Genomic DNA, 17,985 nt, shown 5'->3' with positions numbered 1-17,985 from the left:
GGGGAAAAAAAGGGCAGCTAATTAATACACCAAACGGTACACACCTATTCCTCCTATAAAGCCTCTTTTCTGTGTTGCTATGTGAAATCGATGCACCCAGGAAGGAAGTATGACATGTTATCCTCAATGTACCTGTTTCTACATGCTCACAGCACGGATAGAAAACCACAAAACCTTACTGTGTCCCATTACTGCATTCATTAGCTGCCTCTTCTTCCCTGTTTCTGGATCTCTAAAAGGCAGAGAAAGAGAAAGGATTGTGATGATGGACAACATCAACCCCCCCCACCATCCCATCCTTCCATTTGTCTGTACTCTGCCCCCGGTGGAAAAGGTTTGGACACCCCTGCTGGCTGGACATGACTGCACGTGACTGGCAGCCATTTTGTTTTATACACTGAATGCGTAACTTCCACCCCGCCCTTTTCACTAACAGCCTCAAAGACAAGACGAGCAGCTTTAAACCAAATGGGGCGACCAGTACCCCACCACCCCAATCCAAGCTTTACAACATCCTCATCCCCACTCCGGGTCCTCATCCGCACTACTGGTGCCCACTTCTGATTCTCACTCCAAGTCCTCATCCACATTCCTGGTCCTGGTCTGGGTTCGCTGGCTGGTCACCAAAACATTCTCAGGGATTTGTCTGTCTGTCTGTCTTGACCAAAAGACAGCCAGAAAAGGAGGAGGAAAAGCGATGGTGGGTGGTGTATATATGAAAGTATATGGACAAGAAATGTATGCTAATTTATGAGAGAAGACTTTATGTAAGACACAATACTTGAAGCTGCAGTACTCGGAGTGCATGAGGCAGTAAGAAACATATCTATCAGGACTCGAGTGCGGCCGGAGGGGGGGGGGCGTGGACAAGCAGAGTGCATTGTGGGGAAAAGGAGTGAGTCCACGTCCACCTTCCTTCCTCTACGGCTACGCTGTCGTCGTCCTCATGGTGACACAGGAGCAGCCTTCTTCTTTTTTTTGCCTTGTCTTTGTAACGCTTGAACACAAGCGAACTTTCTTTCCCCATCTTCATGTTCTCCCTGTTTTTCTATTTATGACGCTAGCTGAAGAAAAGATTGTACCGTGGCATCAACATGCTCATGACCTTGAAACTCGTATTTGATACACTGCTCACTTTATTTATGGAACTAAAATCACTCTTTGATATAAACTCCTTCATTTGCATTTTCCTTTTCTTCCTTATGCTTTACCAAGCACCAATCACAATGCCAAAACAATCATTATCTTCATAGCAACAGTGGGAATACTACTTGCACAATTTATTTTACTATCTACTTCTTTTTATGGCTGTATCTTCAAATTATAAATCTAGTATGGGGGACAATCATTTTCAGCAGAATCTTCTATATTACATACTGCAAAAATCAAAGATCCTCTATACGACAGGAGTAATCACCTATATTGCAAACATGTTCATCAAAGATCCTCTATTGGACAGGACTAAGCACCTACGACAAAGTTGCTCATCAAAAATCCTCTATTCGACACGAGTAAGCACCTATGCTCAAAGATCCTCTATATGACGGGAGTAAGCGCCTACTGCAAAAATGTTCAAAGATCTTCTATTTGACGGGAGTGAGCACCTATTGCAACATTGCTCATCAAAGATCCTCGATATGACAGGAGTAAGCGCCTACTGCAAAAATGTTCAAAGATCTTCTATTTGGCGGGAGTGAGCACCTACCGCAACATTGCTCATCAAAGATCCTCTATATGACAGGAACAAGCACCTACTGCAAAAATGTTCACAGATCTTCTATTTGACGGGAGTGAGCACCTACCACAACATTGCTCATCAAAGATCCTCTTTACAACAGGGATAAAGCCCTTACTGCAATTTGCTCATCAAAGATCCTCTATATGACGGGAGTAAGCGCCTACTGCAAAAATGTTCAATGATCTATTTGACGGGAGTGAGCAGCTACTGTAACATTGCTCATCAAAGATCCTGTATATGACGGGAGTAAGCGCCTACTGCAAAAATGTTCAAAGATCTTCTATTTGACGGGAGTGAGCAGCTACCGCAACATTGCTCATCAAAGATCCTCTATATTACAGGAACATCTGTTTTCAAGGACCTACTACAAACACAAATCAAAGATTGTCTATATCACAGGAGTGTTTTTAAGGACCAATGGCAAAACCTCTAATCAGAGATCTTCTATATGACAGGAGCGCTGTGCTATCTAGTCAAAGATTGTGTATATGACAGAAAGGATCTGCTGTTTGTAAGACTCTACTGCAAAATGCTAATGAAAGATCCTCTACTGTGTAAGGCAGGGCCTAAGATCCTTTATGTGGTAAGAGCTGTGCTGGTGGCCTTCAGGTCACCATAGAAGAAGAGAAGACAACATTTCCCAGCGTGGGGTGGGGGTGGGCCGCCACCCGAGGGATTCCCGCCTTAATGGAGAAGCGCGGCTCACCTTGACCTCCAAATGTCAGCACCAGCGCTGGATTAGGAACATGTGACTCCGCCCCTCCCGTGTGTCTGCTTGGCCTTTTGGCGTCTCGTCCTTGGAGACAAACCCGATGGAGCTAATTGGGCCACCGTGACCTCCTCTTCCTCCTCCCCCGCCGAGATGCCTTGGGTGCAAGATGGCCGTCTGTCCGAGCTGCAAGCACACGCATCTTTTCAAGAACTTCGACATGTGGGGAAGGGCTCTTAGGTGGGAAGATTATTAAAGGATTATATTATAAAAGTCCCAATTATTAAAGTCATAACCACTCACCCATCATAACCACTCACCCATAGGGGGGTCGGTTCCCAAAATAGGCCACAATGAGAGAAGTCCATGATGATACGTTAGCACTGCTAGCTAGCTCTGAGCCTCGGTTGTCTTTGTTTACTTCTAATAAGATTTGGAGTGTAATCTATTCAAGTCCGACGTCATGGGTGGACCTTATAGCCTCTGATTGTCCTTCATTGAGGTCTCAAATGTGTATGTCAAAAGGGGCGGGGGGAGGGGTGCTCTGCCAGACCGCAATAAGGACCAGGATGAAATTAGGTTCTATGTTACTGATATCATTTCCAGGGTGGAGCCAGTGGAAATGAAATCAGCATCTTCTTGGCCTTAATGCTTTGTGGCAAACAAGCACCCCCCGGCCCCCACCACCACCACCCTAGTGAGGATAAACAGCATAGAAAAGGATGGATGGAAGTGTGTGTGGCCCTTAGTCCTGCTTAGTGGAGCTGCAAGACCACATCAGCGCCCTCCCCGCCCTTCTTTGGCACTCCCATCTCTCCTACTGATGCTATTGATTCACCAGTGAGTGGGAAAAGGCTTCTGTTGCGTACAAAACAATGCCACACCACATAATACAATGGAAGAAAAAGAGAGGAACAATGATGTAAAGGATGAAGCAAGAACTCTTCCCCTTCTTTTCTTCACATGATATCCGATTCTGTCCTACGTTGAGCTGAAACATCCATTAGGATGTTTCAAACTTTTTTGCTTTGTTACACAATTGAGTCCCAAGAAACACCACTGTTACTGTACTACTCCTAACACCAAGCTAAGAATGCCCGCACTTACCTCTTACAGGGTGGGAAGGATGCTGTTGCCGTGGCGATGCCAACGATTGCTGACCGACACCTTCCAGTAAAGACACAGGCGCTGCCACATCATCTCCTCGGAGAGGAGAAAGAAGAGAAATGTAATATTTGCTTGACTCTGAAGGAATATTCATTCATTCATTCATTTTCTACCGCTTATCCTCATGAGGGTCGCGGGGGTGCTGGAGCCTATCCCAGCTGTCTTTGGGCGAGAGGCGGGGTACACCATGGACTGGTGGCCAGCCAATCACAGGGCACATATAGACAAACAACCATTCACACTCACATTCATACCTATGGACAATTTGGAGTCGCTAATTAACCTAGCATGTTTTTGGAATGTGGGAGGAAACCGGAGTACCCGGAGAAAACCCACGCATGCACGGGGAGAACATGCAAACTCCACACAGAGATGGCCGAGGGTGGAATTGAACCCTGGTCTTTTAGCTGTGAGATCTGTGCGCTAACCACTCGACCGCCATGCCGCCCTGTGAAAAAGTTATTTTCAAGATTTTCCTGTATAAATCACTAGTTAAATATATCACATAGCAGACGAACATCGTCATAAATGAGAAGTGAAATGAAAATTTACAGAAAGTGAGCACTAATTATTTAAACAAAAGTATGCAGGTGCATAAATTTGGGTACAACAAAGAAATGACATCAATATTTAGTAGATGCTCCTTTTGCTTCCTATAGCTTTCAATCAGGGTCTGGTCTGGAAGATGTTTTCATTTAGTCGTTCATTTTGGGGGAAACTGCAATATAGTGAGTAATAGTAACTGAACTGCTACTACTAATGAGTTTTATTTAGCTGGTATTTGGTGGAGGCCTCATGGTGATCTCATGGTGCTCTGCTGCCATCTTGTGGTCAACAGGAGACGTGTCACTTTCACTTGGTAGTGATTGTTATTACTTGATTCACTATCAATGGTCTCGTCTCGTATTCTCTGACTGAATATAGTACCTGAAATTCCTTTAAATACAACAAGAACACAAATAACATAACATAAATGAAGTATCCGTCCAATATTATTTCGGATGAAATGTCTACTGTAAGACTCATTTGGAAGATTGTGCTGTCAGTCAGTGACGTTCGGTGGGCAACACCCGCGCATGCGCACTGCCGCCCCTCCCCGCCTCTGCCTGGTGACCTGCGGTAACACAACTTGAAAGGCGCAAGATCAGCGGCTAGCACTTCCATTGCAAATACATACACAGAGGAGGGTGGGGGCAAAAGCCGGGAGGGGGCGATGGCCGCCATGATCTACGGGAAGATCTTCGTGGGCATCTACGTGGAGATCAAACGGAGTGACGGTACGTAAAGGCGACAAGGGAGCCGGTCCGGCTGGGATGGATGAGCTAGCGCTGACCGCTGCTAACAGGCGGACACTCCTCCTCCAAATCATCTTCATCTTCACTGTCGCCCCTTTTTCATTCACAACCATTCATTCCGGCTGTCACCCCCCCCCCCTTCTCAGTCCTCCAGCTGCTCCAGACGTCACCTGCCCTGCCAGCATCCTCAGCCTGAGGGGAGTGGGGGGTGGGGGCTGTGGTGACGTGTGCCCGTCCTGCATCACCTTAGCATTTAGGGATGATGGCGGCTTGTGTGGGGGGGTCGTGGTCTTCCAGCGGGTCTAATGTGTGGAAAGGATGATGTGGTCCTGTCAAAGACCAGGCCACACCCAGGAAGTGGCACAGTTGCCCACGGTGGGTGGGTCTGGATCTGAATCGCTGCATGGGTTCGTCAGTCCAGTTTGGAGGCTCTTGGAACCCATCAGTACAGTGGGGCTTCAAATGGCGGCCCACGGGCCAAATATGCCCCAAGTTTGACATCAGACGTTCCCCCAAAGGGGGCGATTTGTGTTTTTGAAAAAAACAGCAGTGCACTCCTGTTATATAGAGGATCTTTGACGAGTGTTGTTGCTGTAGGTGCTTCCAAACAGGAGATATGGGGTGCCTAAAGTTTTTCCAGCGAGGGCTGCGTACCAAAAATTGAAAAGAAGCAGGGTCCACTATGACATTTTTTTTCTCCAATACATTGGATTTCCATGCTAGTAGATGATATCATTTAATTTTATGCGCCACACTGAACACCCCTGCAATAGTGTGATCCTGTCAAAGAGAGGATCTTTGATATGATTACCATAGTGCTGGTGTCCTTGATAAGGTGGTGCAGGTGGTTTCAGGAGCAACATATACATCCATGTATGTGCTTTCATCTCCTCCACCAGGACGGATCCACCAGGCGATGGTGACCTCGCTGCATGAAGACAATGAGAGCGTGACGGTGGAGTGGATTGAGAACGGAGACACCAAAGGAAAGGAAGTACGTCGCCCGGATGCAAGGCCTTTTCAAGAGCGGGACAGTGATAATCCCTCCCTAATTCCTCCGCCTTGCAGATCGACTTAGAGAGCATCTTCGCCCTGAACCCGGACCTGGCCCCTGAGGAGGAGATACCGCCCAGTCCAGAGGCTCCTCTTCCTCCTTCCAGTGTGGCCAAGACCAGCAAAGTGCCCAAGGTGCCCCTCTTGGTCTTCTTTTGCTCCAACAATCTCTGTTGTTTGCTTCATTCCCAACGTGCAGCCTTGACGTGGACATCAAATGTTGTTGTTGTTGTTTCAGACCCGACGAGTCACAGCCATACCCAAACCAGACAACACCCCACGGGAGAACCGAGGTACCCCTGACTGCACACGATCCGCACTGTAGCATGATACCATGACTGGATGAAAATGATGGGATCGATGAAGATGATACCATTACTAGATGAAGATGATATCGTGATTATATGAAGATGATACCATTGCTAGATGAAGATGATGGGATAGATGAAGATGATATTGTGATTAGATGAAGATGATACCATTGCTAGATGAAGATGATGGGATAGATGAAGATGATATTGTGATTAGATGAATATGATACCATTACTAGATGAAGATAATGGGATGGATGAAGATGATATCATGATTAGATGAAGATGATACCATTACTAGATGAAGATGATACCATGACTAGATGAAGACGATGGGATAGATGAAGATGATATCATGATTAGATGAAGATGATACCATTACTAGATGAAGATGATACCATGACTAGATGAAGACGATGGGATAGATGAAGATGACACCATGATTAGATGAAGATGATACCATGACTAGATGAAGATGATGGGTTGGATGAAGATGATACCATGACTAGATGAAGACGATGGGATAGATGAAGATGATATCATGATTAGATGAAGATGATACCATGACTAGATGAAGATGATACCATGATTAGATGAAGATGATACCATGACTAGATGAAGATGATGGGTTGGATGAAGATGATATCATGATTAGATGAAGATGATGGGATGGAAGAAAATGATACCATTACTAGATGAAGATGATACCATGACTAGATGAAGATGATGGGATAGATGAAGATGATATCATGATTAGATGAAGATGGTGGGATAGATGAAGTTGATACCATTACTAGATGAAGATGATACCATGACTAGATGAAGATGATACCATGACTAGATGAAGATGATGGGTTGGATGAAGATGATATCATGATTAGATGAAGATGATACTGTCAGATGAAGATGATATCAGCTAATTGGATGAAGATGATATCATGATTAGATGAAGATGATGGGATAGATGAAGATGATATCATGATTAGATGAAGATGATGGGATGGATGAACATGATACCATTACTAGATGAAGATGATACCATGACTAGATGAAGATGATGGGTTGGATGAAGATGATATCATGATTAGATGAAGATGATGGGATAGATGAAGATGATATCATGATTAGATGAAGATGGTGGGATAGATGAAGATGATACCATCTAATTGGATGAAGATGATATCATGATTAGATGAAGATGATGGGATAGATGAAGATGATATCATGATTAGATGAAGATGATGGGATAGATGAAGATGATGGGATAGATGAAGATGATACTGTCAGGTGAAGATGATATCAAATTAGATGAAGATGGTTCTGTGGTGAAGCGAGGCACATAGTTGGCAGGCTGCATTTAAAGATGTGTAGCAAAGCCTTTTCTGTAAAGAGGGTCGGGTGCATGTAGGTCACAAGGTGATGAAAAGACCATACTGATTCTTGTGTGTGTTCCCTCAGCCGCGGCGGTGGGCACCACACGGGCCCGTCCGAGCCAGCACAGCCAGGCCGCAGAGCCCCCTCCCCCGTCCATCGCCGCCCAGCCCACCGCCAACCAATCGCTGATCCAGCAGCAGAACGGTAAGCGAGGCACACAAACAAACGCAGCGTTTGAGCGGCGGCCAGTGATGTCATGAAGCCCAGCTGGACGGGGCCGCGTCAAAGGGCCTTTCAGACACACACACACACACACACACACACAAGAAGAGAAGGGGACATCAGGACACAATAGCAGTCCCATTCATGGGAAAGAGTGGGGCTGGGTGGTGTACCTGGGAGGAGGCACACAGGGATGACCAGGCCCTCTCGGTTCCGCAGCACGACGCAAGTCCAACTGTGTGAAGGAAGTGGAGAAGCTGCAGGAGAAGCGAGAGAAGCGCCGACTTCAGCAACAGGAACTTCGGGAGAAAAGAGCACAAGTCAGTGTGCACGTACACACACACACACACACACACACACACTAAACACAGGATGTCTTTCTTGTTTCAGGAAGTGGATGTCAACTTGCCAAACTATGAGATCATGTGCATGATCCGCGACTTCCGGGCCAGTCTGGACTACAGACCTTTGACCTCCAATGACCTGGTATTGTCTTCTTTTTCAAGTCATAATACGATACTTCATGATAGCAAGAACGTTAGCGATGCCAAAGACAACAAAGATATGTACACTGTGGAAAAGTAAAAATAACAACTATACTTAATACTACAGATTAGTATTTCACATCCACAGTTATCACAATATTCAATAATTGACCTCCGTATGGCAATAAAGATAATGAATCCTAAGTAGTTGTGTAGTCTACATAACATATAACATATGACTTTGACTTTTCTTATAGCTATAGTATAGATACTGTAGGCGTCTTAGCACTCACTCTAATCACTCTAAGCCAGGGGTCTCAAACTCAATTTACCTGGGGGCCACTGGAGCTAGGGTCTGGGCGAGGCTTGGCCGCATCAGGTCCCCCCCCCCCCCCAAAAAAAACGCTCTGATAAAACATTCCACTGTTCTCAAATATCTTAATTTTTATTTTTCTACACAAAATAAGAAATAAAATAAATAAACAAATAAAGAATAAAGAAAATCAATCAATCAGTAATAAATAAATAAATAAATATAATAATAATAATAAAAACTTAAGAAACCACATATAGTTGGTGGGTAGACAACTTTTTTTTTCAGATTAAAATTAACAAAGCATTATTAGAGCCCTGTAGACATGACAAAACACGACTATAGTCACATTTATACTCTTTTTATTTACAACATATTGCGCAACTGCAGGGTCTTGAGACACATGCTAACTCGCAAACTAGAGCGCTAGCGACCTAAACGGTAGCCTTCAAGTTATTTCCTTTAAACTTAAAAAGCCAAAAACTTACCACTTCCACACGGATAGGGAGGATAACTATTAACAGTTATTTAACCTTTAACATTAATCAAACGAAATATTTTTTTCTGGGTACATGATACTATACAGCATCCATATCAAACTTGCGCGGGCCGCACTAACATTAAACTTTCATATCAAGGCGGGGGCCTCAAACTAGTGTCCTGCGGGCCACATTTGGGCCGCGTGTTTGAGACCCCTGCTCTAAGCCCTCATCACAATAATAACCACAAAAGATCTAAGGATCAACACAGAAGTGTCCAAGTGAGACTACTGAGACTAAATCTGCATTTAATCAATCCTTATTCTTGTTGTTGCAGATTGAGGAGCATCGGATATGCGTGTGCGTACGTGCAAGACCCCTCAACAAAAAAGGTACGTGCCCCTCGCCCCTAAATCAGTCTGACGCTGATGATCGCCATCTGTCCCCGTTTAGAGTTGTCTGTCAAGGATTTGGGCGTGATCACCATTCCCAGTAAGGACGTGGTGATGGTCCACGAGCCCAAGCAGAAGGTGGACCTGACCCGCTACCTGGAGAACCAGACGTTCCGCTTCGACTACGCCTTTGACGAGAACTCCACCAACGAAATGGTGTACAGGTTGGTAAGCAGCGCAAGGCATGTTCTGAAGAACCGTGGTCAGTTAGTTGATGAATGTCGCTAAAATACCGGCAGGTTCACTGCTCAGCCGCTGGTGGAGACCATCTTCGAGCGAGGGATGGCGACATGCTTCGCGTACGGGCAAACAGGAAGTGGGAAAACGCATGTGAGTAATGATTTGCTGGACCGAATATGGCTTATGGCCGCAGTCCGCCCACCCACGTTCTGATGGTGTCTTCTTGTAGACAATGGGAGGAGACTTTTCTGGGAAGAACCAGGATTGCTCCAAAGGGATCTACGCCTTGTCAGGTATCGCCTCTTGTCCGCTTCCGTAATCACAACGCATCCTAATTTCTTTGGAACGTTTTATCAGCCAGAGACGTTTTTCTCATGCTGAAGAAGCCCATCTACAAGAAGCTGGATCTCCAAGTCTTTGCCACGTTTTTTGAGATCTACAGCGGGAAGGCAAGTGAAAGATGTCAGACGCTTTCCACCAGTCCATGATGGAAAACCGCTCCATGTTTGTTTTGCTTCCAAAGGTGTTTGATCTGCTGAACCGTAAAGCCAAGCTGCGGGTGCTGGAGGATGGCAAGCAGCAGGTGCAGGTGGTGGGGTTGCAGGAGCGCGAGGTCAAATGCACGGAGGACGTCCTCAAGCTCATCGAAGTGGGGAACAGCTGCAGGTGTGAAGATTAAGATATCGCCGTTAACCTAGCAAGCATCTGGAAAACAGCAGCTAAACGGGGGCTGGTGTCCTTGTCTCCCTTCTTCTTCTTCTTCTTCTTCTTCAGGACGTCCGGTCAGACCTCAGCCAACGCCCACTCCTCCCGCAGCCACGCCGTCTTTCAGATCATCCTCCGCCGCCGAGGCAAGATGCACGGAAAGTTCTCCCTCATTGACCTGGCGGGTAACGAGAGGGGCGCCGACACATCCAGCGCCGACCGCCAGACCCGCCTTGAAGGCGCCGAGATCAACAAGAGCCTGCTGGCCCTCAAGGTAGGCAAAGCGTGAAGACACCACGTCCATGCGCTGACTCTGCGCTTCTGTAGGAGTGCATTCGAGCTCTGGGTCGGAACAAACCTCACACTCCCTTCCGAGCCAGTAAGCTGACCCAGGTGCTCAGAGATTCCTTCATCGGGGAGAACTCTCGGACATGCATGGTAAGTTCTGCTTCTGTCTTCATTACGGGATCAGAAGGACTTACAATGTTGTTCCTCATCTGCAGATAGCCACAATCTCCCCTGGGATGGCGTCCTGTGAAAACACCCTGAACACGCTCCGATACGCCAACAGGTGACATCAGCGTTGCTGACTTCAGGATGGAACATTCCTGTCTTCTCTCCGTAACGTGTATCCTTTCCGTGCTTCCAGAGTCAAGGAATTTGGAATCAGTCCCTCCGACATTCCCTTCTCGCAGAGCGGTGGACGCGCCGAGCTTTCTCCTACTTACGAGTACAAACGCTACACTTCTTGTCCCCATCCTGTCACACTACCGCTTCCTGTTTTATGCCACCTACTTCCCATCTCACTGCCACTTCCGTCCTGTGTCCCATCACTTCCTGTCTTGCTCCTTGCCTGGTCTTACTGTGGCACTTCCTGTCTTACCTTGCTACCACTTCCTGTTTTATGCCACCTACTTCCCATCTCACTGCCACTTCCGTCCTGTGTCCCATCACTTCCTGTCTTGCTCCTTGCCTGGTCTTACTGTGGCACTTCCTGTTTTACCTTGCTACCACTTCCTGTACAACATTGCCACTTCCTGTCGTACCTGCTACTGCTATCTTGGTGTTCCCGTACCGTATCTCTGCTACACTTCCTGTCCTGTTTCACGCCACTTCCTGTCATGTCTGAGATGCTGCTACTCCCTGTCCCGCCTAATCACACTACTTCCTGTATCATTTTATCTAAGCACTTCCTGTCTAACTGCTACTTCTTCATCCTGTCATAGATCATGACACCCTCTGTAGTTTAATCTTACCGCTACTTCCTGTCTAGTGCAATAGTGCCGACACTTCCTGTCTCTTCTGTCTCCTCTTACTCTACTTCCTGTCCCACCATGTTGCTGTCTCGTTCACCTTTGTCCACCTTGTTTCACCAGGGTGAAGGAGCTGACGGTAGAGCCGGCGGCCACCATGGACGCACACCATGAAGGACACGTCAACCAGCTGGACGTCCTGGAGGCCCAGTGGGGTGTGGGGAGCTCCCCACAGAGAGACGACCTGAAGCTGCTCTGCGAACAGAACGTGGGTCAGCAGCACGGAAGGGTGGTGGTCCACGTGAGGATGTAATTCTCTGTGGTGTGTGCAGGAGGAGGAGGTCTCCCCGCAGCTCTTCACCTTCCATGAGGCCGTCTCGCAGCTGGTGGAGATGGAGGAGCAGGTTCTGGAGGACCACAGGGCCGTCTTCCAGGTAAGGAAGAGGAAAGGACAAATTCATGGGGAAATGCTTGAAATGTCTCAAATTGCAGGAGTCCATCCGTTGCCTGGAGGACGAGAAGGTCCTGTTGGAGATGACAGAGGAGGTGGACTACGACGTGGAATCCTACGCTACGCAGCTGGAACACATTCTGGACCAGAAGATTGACATTCTGACTGAACTGAGAGGTAAAACCGTGTTCGCCGTGTCGGTCGTCCGTCTCTTGAGCTGTTGTCTTTGTCCTTTCAGACAAAGTCAAGTCCTTCCGCTGTGCGCTGCAGGAGGAAGAACAAGCTAGCAAACAAATCACCCCCAGGAGGCCTCGTGCACTTTAGACCCAAAAACTGGATGCCAGTGAAACATCCAAAGGAAGGCCACAACCTCGCCTTCACGCTTACACCCCAATTCAGAGCTCATGCTGTCCATTTTGTCTTCTTTGCGTCGTTTCACGTGCGTCTCCTGGCTTGCAGCCATCTTGCCCCCCCCCCATCACACCTAACATTTTTTATGTATTGTTTTTTTATCTAACGAGGCAAAAAAACTAAGTACTGCATTTCCGGTCAATGTAACTTTTCCACTGCAAAGTACCGCTTCTACTCTACTACTCCATTTGGGGGACGTTATAACTGCAACGGCGTTGGACATATGAGCCTAAAACAAATGGGAGTCTAAGGTAAGCAGGGTTAAGCTAAAGTTAGCATAGGATTTAATTTATTTTTTTGTAGGGACGCTCGCTCCGATCCATTGGTAACTGTTCCCAAACCGCCCATTTTCATGAAAATGCCTGTCAAAGCGATGAGCGTCCAGCAGCAAATCCTATGTCTGCCATTTTGAAGACGATGCGCCTGGTATTTATCTCGACCCAGACACACCAATCCATGCCAGCCCTCATCAAACCTATGTATCTACCACCGTTTAGATCTAGCGACCTAAAAGTTATTTTCTTTAAACTTAAAAAAGCCCAAAACTTACCACTTCCACACGGATAGGGAGGATAACTATTAACAGTTATTTAACTTTTAACATGAACATTAATCAGACATAATAATTTTTTCTGGGTACATGATACCATACAGCATCCATATCAAACTTGCGCGGGCCGCACTAACATTAAACTTTCATATCAAGGCGGGGGCCTCAAACTAGTGTCCTGCAGGCCACATTTGGCACGCGGGCCGCGTGTTTGAGACCCCTGAGCTAGCTTCCAGGTCTTGTGACTCTTAGCAGAGTCACATGTTTTTAAAAACAAACAAGCAGCGTGATTAGTTGGCTATCTTGTAGTCGCGATGCTAATGATGTCACTGTTGTGTTGGATGAACATGAAGCCTTCCGATGGTGACGCTATCACGCGGCTCACCAAAGGCTCAATCATGCTTCAGTGCAAGTGTTGAATTATAGACGTGACGAGTATAAAGCGTGTGTTTGGTGGTAAATCAAGTAGTGAAGCATTGAAATGTTGGCAGTCAGAAATAAAAGCTGCCAGCTGTGATAGTGAGGAAACACTCCATTTATTCTCTTTTCATCAACATATTCTTTCATTGTCCATCTCCAGCTCATATCAAATCAGTGATTGATCAATGTATTGGTATTACCAGTGACACTGGGAATCGTCTCCACTATCACTTATCATAAATATATTGATATCGTAATCAGCAGTTTGAAACAGTGATCGGAGCATTCCTAATTTTTTGTCCTTTTTTAGCTATGTATGCTCAGAATGTGCTGGACCGCCAGTCGTTTACGTCCCCTGCATGGTATCAGCTTGCATATTTATGTACTTGAGTATGTATGATTTTTCTCGTCACTTTGTGCTGATTTTCTAAGAAGTGTGCAGGGCAGGACATGAAATTTTGGTCACTTTTTGGTCACTTTTGGTCCTGTCTTGATGAGCTCAGAGCTCGTATCGCATCAAGTGGCGTGTGGGGGTCGCTATAATCAAACACATTCATTCAATTTTACTAAAATGTCATTTGCCAGAATAAAAATACTTGGATGGCTGATGTTTTGGGTCGGGGTGGGAGCAGGTGAATAACAACAGCAACCCACATTGAACGTGTCAGTCAAAAGCGTGACACTAAACACGGAGGAGATTGTGGGCAGGAGAGGGAAATGATGTCAGCAAAGCGGAGACTTTGGAGTTTAATCATTTTACGTGAACACTGAAGGTTAATTTTAGCCTGGTATCCTCAAAATGCTGCTGGACCTGCAGTTGTTTACGTCCTCCTATATGAAATAGAAGTAGCTCCTGGTCAATAACGAGTAGAGTTGTGACCGTGAGGTACCAAGCAGTGGAAAAGCGGCGTATATATATGGATGGTGTCTTTTTTGTAAAAAAAAACAAAAACAAAACTTTTATACACATGACTGGCCTAATTTGATTTTTAAAAAAATGTGCAGGGAGATGGACATGAAGTTATGTCATCATAAAAGGAAAAATCCTGTCCCTCAATAATGAGCTGAAGTGCTCGCCTTGCACCAACCGGCCACTGGGGACGCTGTAATCAAACATTTTCACACAACAGTCGAACATAAATGTCATTTGCTATAAAACAATAAATAAAAAGACTACTTCCTGTGGTTGGACGTGTTTTTATTGATTTTCTTATCATGTATTTCCTTTTGATTGTAATTATTGTAATCCCATATGAAGGTAAAAACAGTCTGAATATTTAGAGTGTTGTCTTTTTGCTGCACACAGCCTCAAATATGATCCATCACTTGGTGCGATACATATTTCATTTCTCATTAAAGGTTACGTCATTTTGCAACTTGCTTTACGCTCCGGTCCTCTCCTATGTTGTGCACCAGAGTTATGCTGCAAAAGTTGTTTGAAATTCTGTAGAAAATGTAAGGATGTGCGATTGCTACCCCCAGTGTTGCTCCAACGGACAGACGGAAGGGATATGCTACATATTTCAAATATATACAGTATATATATATATTTATATATATATTACCTGAAATGTATAGTGGTATAGTTAGAGGTAAACAAATAACTCTGCACCTACATTATACATCTTTACACATATGTACACTCATTCCATCCTCCTGTCCGCATTCAACTCTAATCAAACAAATATCCACTATTTGGCACATTTACATACATTACTTTCCTCCTGCTGCCCCTAAATTAAATATAAACAAGACATGCACTACAAGAGGTGCCTACACCAGCGACATGTAACGATTAATCCTTTTTTTAAAGTGAGGTTAGGCGGTTGGTTTAACTACAGTTTGACAGAAGAATCATTTGGCCTTAGCGACGGAGTTAGCAGGGAATGCATTCCTTTTTAAGGCGTAAAAAAAAAAAGTACATTTTGTACGTCATGAACAAGCCAGCGCCGTAGTACCACATTTCTCCTCAGGAGCAACATCTCTAATTAATTCCTTCATTCATTCATTTTCTACCGCTTATCCTCACCAGGGTCGCGGGGGGTGCTGGAGCCTATCCCAGCTGTCTTCGGGCAAGAGGCGGGGTACACCCTGGACTGGTGGCCAGCCAATCACAGGGCACATATAGGCAAACAACCATTCACACTCACATTCACACCTATGGACAATTTGGAGTCGCCAATTAACCTAGCATGTTTTTGGAATGTGGGAGGAAACCGGAATCCCCGGATAAAACCCACGCACGCACGGGGACAACATGCAAACTCCACACATAGGGTGGGATTGAACTCGGGTCTCCTAGCTGTGAGGTCTGCTCACTAACCACTCACACGCCGTGCAGCCTCCAATATTTCAAATGTCATATTTAAACACATCTTTAGTCGCACGATGCTGCCCCCTATTGGCGAGGAGCGCAAACTACAACCTGCTAGCTTGTTTCGTGCAGCTTTACAATTGGTGTGATTACTGCCGTGGTTTGCAAGCAGACGTTGGGAGGGGATACTTTTAACATTCAATGTAGCAGCAGAATCAGCACATATATGGGGGAGCACAACGCCACCGACAGGTAGGTCAGAGGTATTGCAAGCTAAAGGGATTGCTGCTGTGGACTGCTGGGGGGAGAAATGGACGGAGGTTTAAGAAGAAGAGGAGCAAACGCCAGGTGAAGTGGAACAAAACGGGATAAATAAATACATGTGCCTGTACATGTCCAAATAAATACATACATTGGTGGCAACATTTTATACGATAGAAGCAACAAGTGCTTTATAATTGCACTTTAAGACATTACACTCCAAAGGGTAATGGAGTCGTTACGTATGGGATGGCGCAGAAATGTATGAGTTTTAAAAACCTTCACATAGGAAGTAAAAAAAGGTAAAGCCAAATAAGGGATACAACTGAATAAATTCTTATCAGAGGATCCCCCACTTGGGGGATGCCAATAATCGTACCGCCAATTGGAGGCAAGAATATTAACGACCCCCATTGGCTATCCCAATAAATCATACAACCAATAAGAACCAATAATCCTTATGACTGACAGCGCCACCGATGAGTGTTGAAACACTACAGTTCGGTGACTCATAATTACCAAATAAATGTTTTTGTGTGAAAAACACTTCCCGTAAACCGTCAAAGTAAAACTTAAAGCTCGGTTTCTCAAAGTCATGACAATACAAAAGATTAAATGTTTACCTGTTAACAAGAGCAGTAGTGATGGCGTCTCGTCCACCGTTGCCACTGGCAGTTCCACTGTCCACAGCCTCGCCGTGACTTTTCTGTACGTCGCTAATGTCGGTCTTATTGTCCACAATCAGATCGTCAAAGTATTTAACTTTTAAAGGGCGACTGGGGAGCCTTTTGCCCGGAGCACTTCGCCAAGCTAATGGCGGGCTTGTTAATGTCGGCGGGAAGGCTCGCTCTGACATTTACAGCCTCAGCAATTGAGATACGAATACCATCACAACACATAATACCGCTGTGGTGTATCAACATATCATATCACGTAACATTCAGCAGTTTTGAATTTAAATGACTGCTGCGCAGTGTGCGTATTTATGTGTAAACCATTTCCTTTTGATGCTAGCTAACGCTTGTTTCAATCGGACACATTAAAGGGTGGGACGAAACACGGCGACCGATTTCCGGACTCATTAAATGGTTGGACTGGTTGATGACTTACTTCCTGTGTGAATGTTAGTGAAATGAACCTGGCTGCAGTTTGTCCTGAGCTGTTAATTAGACTGCTTGGACAGCTTTGATACAAAATGGCTGTGTATGTAAATATGTGTTATGAGATATGGGGAGGGTGTGGTATTAGCTTAAGGTTTATATGAATTAGTCTGAACCTTTTTTTATGTTTGGAGAGCTCTGTATCCGATTAAAAAAAAGTGTTAGTGTAAAAGAGTCATGCTCCACAATTGATGTCGTGATGAGTCCACTCCTTTTGAGCCTAAAAAATACAAGCCTGTTTCCAAAATGTTCCTCTGGGCCAGCCCCACATGGCGGCTCGGGCTCACTTGGGTCCAAGTAATCCTCTGCTGCCCTCCTTGGTGCTCCCGCTGCGGCCCCAGCACCCCGCCGCAATGCTCATGCTCCTCTGTGTCGCCGCTGCCGCCATCCCGCGGTCCACCTCGCACTGGCTCTGTGTTCGTTCGGTCCGGCCCTGTTGGACGGGAGAACCGGACGCCGGGCCCCCAGGCTGCTGTGGGGAAATGGTGCGGAAGATGTGGTTGCGCTTCCGGAGGAAGTCTCCCGCTGCCGCTCCCAGCCCGAAGCTGCTCTTGCGGAGGACCATGCGGGCGCTGGCGGACTTTGCGGGACGGGACCGCTGGTTGTACTCCAGCTGGGACAGGTGGGATGCATAACCATCCGGAATAAACTGGACAGAGAATTCAGTAAGCTAATGGTGTCC

General features: G+C 45.9%; 2 protein-coding genes across 3 annotated transcripts in view; one reads left to right on the top strand and one right to left on the bottom strand.

The window, feature by feature from the left end:
- The first annotated feature begins 4,688 nt into the window (after nt 1-4,688).
- Nucleotides 4,689-14,876, top strand: LOC131110257 (kinesin-like protein KIF2A). The gene is made up of 21 exons (XM_058063182.1): nt 4,689-4,891; nt 5,809-5,903; nt 5,978-6,097; nt 6,201-6,255; nt 7,732-7,851; nt 8,089-8,189; nt 8,260-8,355; nt 9,484-9,538; nt 9,600-9,762; nt 9,838-9,928; nt 10,008-10,071; nt 10,136-10,227; nt 10,302-10,444; nt 10,553-10,757; nt 10,811-10,921; nt 10,987-11,054; nt 11,133-11,213; nt 11,860-12,004; nt 12,069-12,170; nt 12,229-12,364; nt 12,426-14,876. Exons 1-21 carry the CDS (start codon nt 4,828-4,830, stop codon nt 12,509-12,511), a joined length of 2,193 nt encoding a protein of 730 aa, XP_057919165.1. The 5' UTR covers nt 4,689-4,827; the 3' UTR covers nt 12,512-14,876.
- Nucleotides 13,441-17,985, bottom strand: part of LOC131110174 (membrane-associated phosphatidylinositol transfer protein 2-like) — a 28,453-nt gene continuing 23,908 nt past the window's right edge. Inside the window, exon 28 of one of the 2 annotated variants that reach the window (XM_058062994.1) lies at nt 13,441-17,952. In XM_058062994.1, the coding sequence (XP_057918977.1) occupies nt 17,587-17,952 (366 nt within the window). In that variant the 3' untranslated portion in view covers nt 13,441-17,586. The remainder of the gene's footprint in view (nt 17,953-17,985) is intronic. The other variant, XM_058063002.1, reaches the window with a different exon arrangement.

The sequence above is a fragment of the Doryrhamphus excisus genome, chromosome 2 (genome assembly GCF_030265055.1).
Source record: "Doryrhamphus excisus isolate RoL2022-K1 chromosome 2, RoL_Dexc_1.0, whole genome shotgun sequence".
NCBI classification, from domain to species: Eukaryota; Metazoa; Chordata; class Actinopteri; order Syngnathiformes; family Syngnathidae; genus Doryrhamphus; species Doryrhamphus excisus.
The sequence above is the reverse complement of the archived record's forward strand: the minus strand, read 5'-3'. Positions and strand labels throughout refer to the sequence as shown.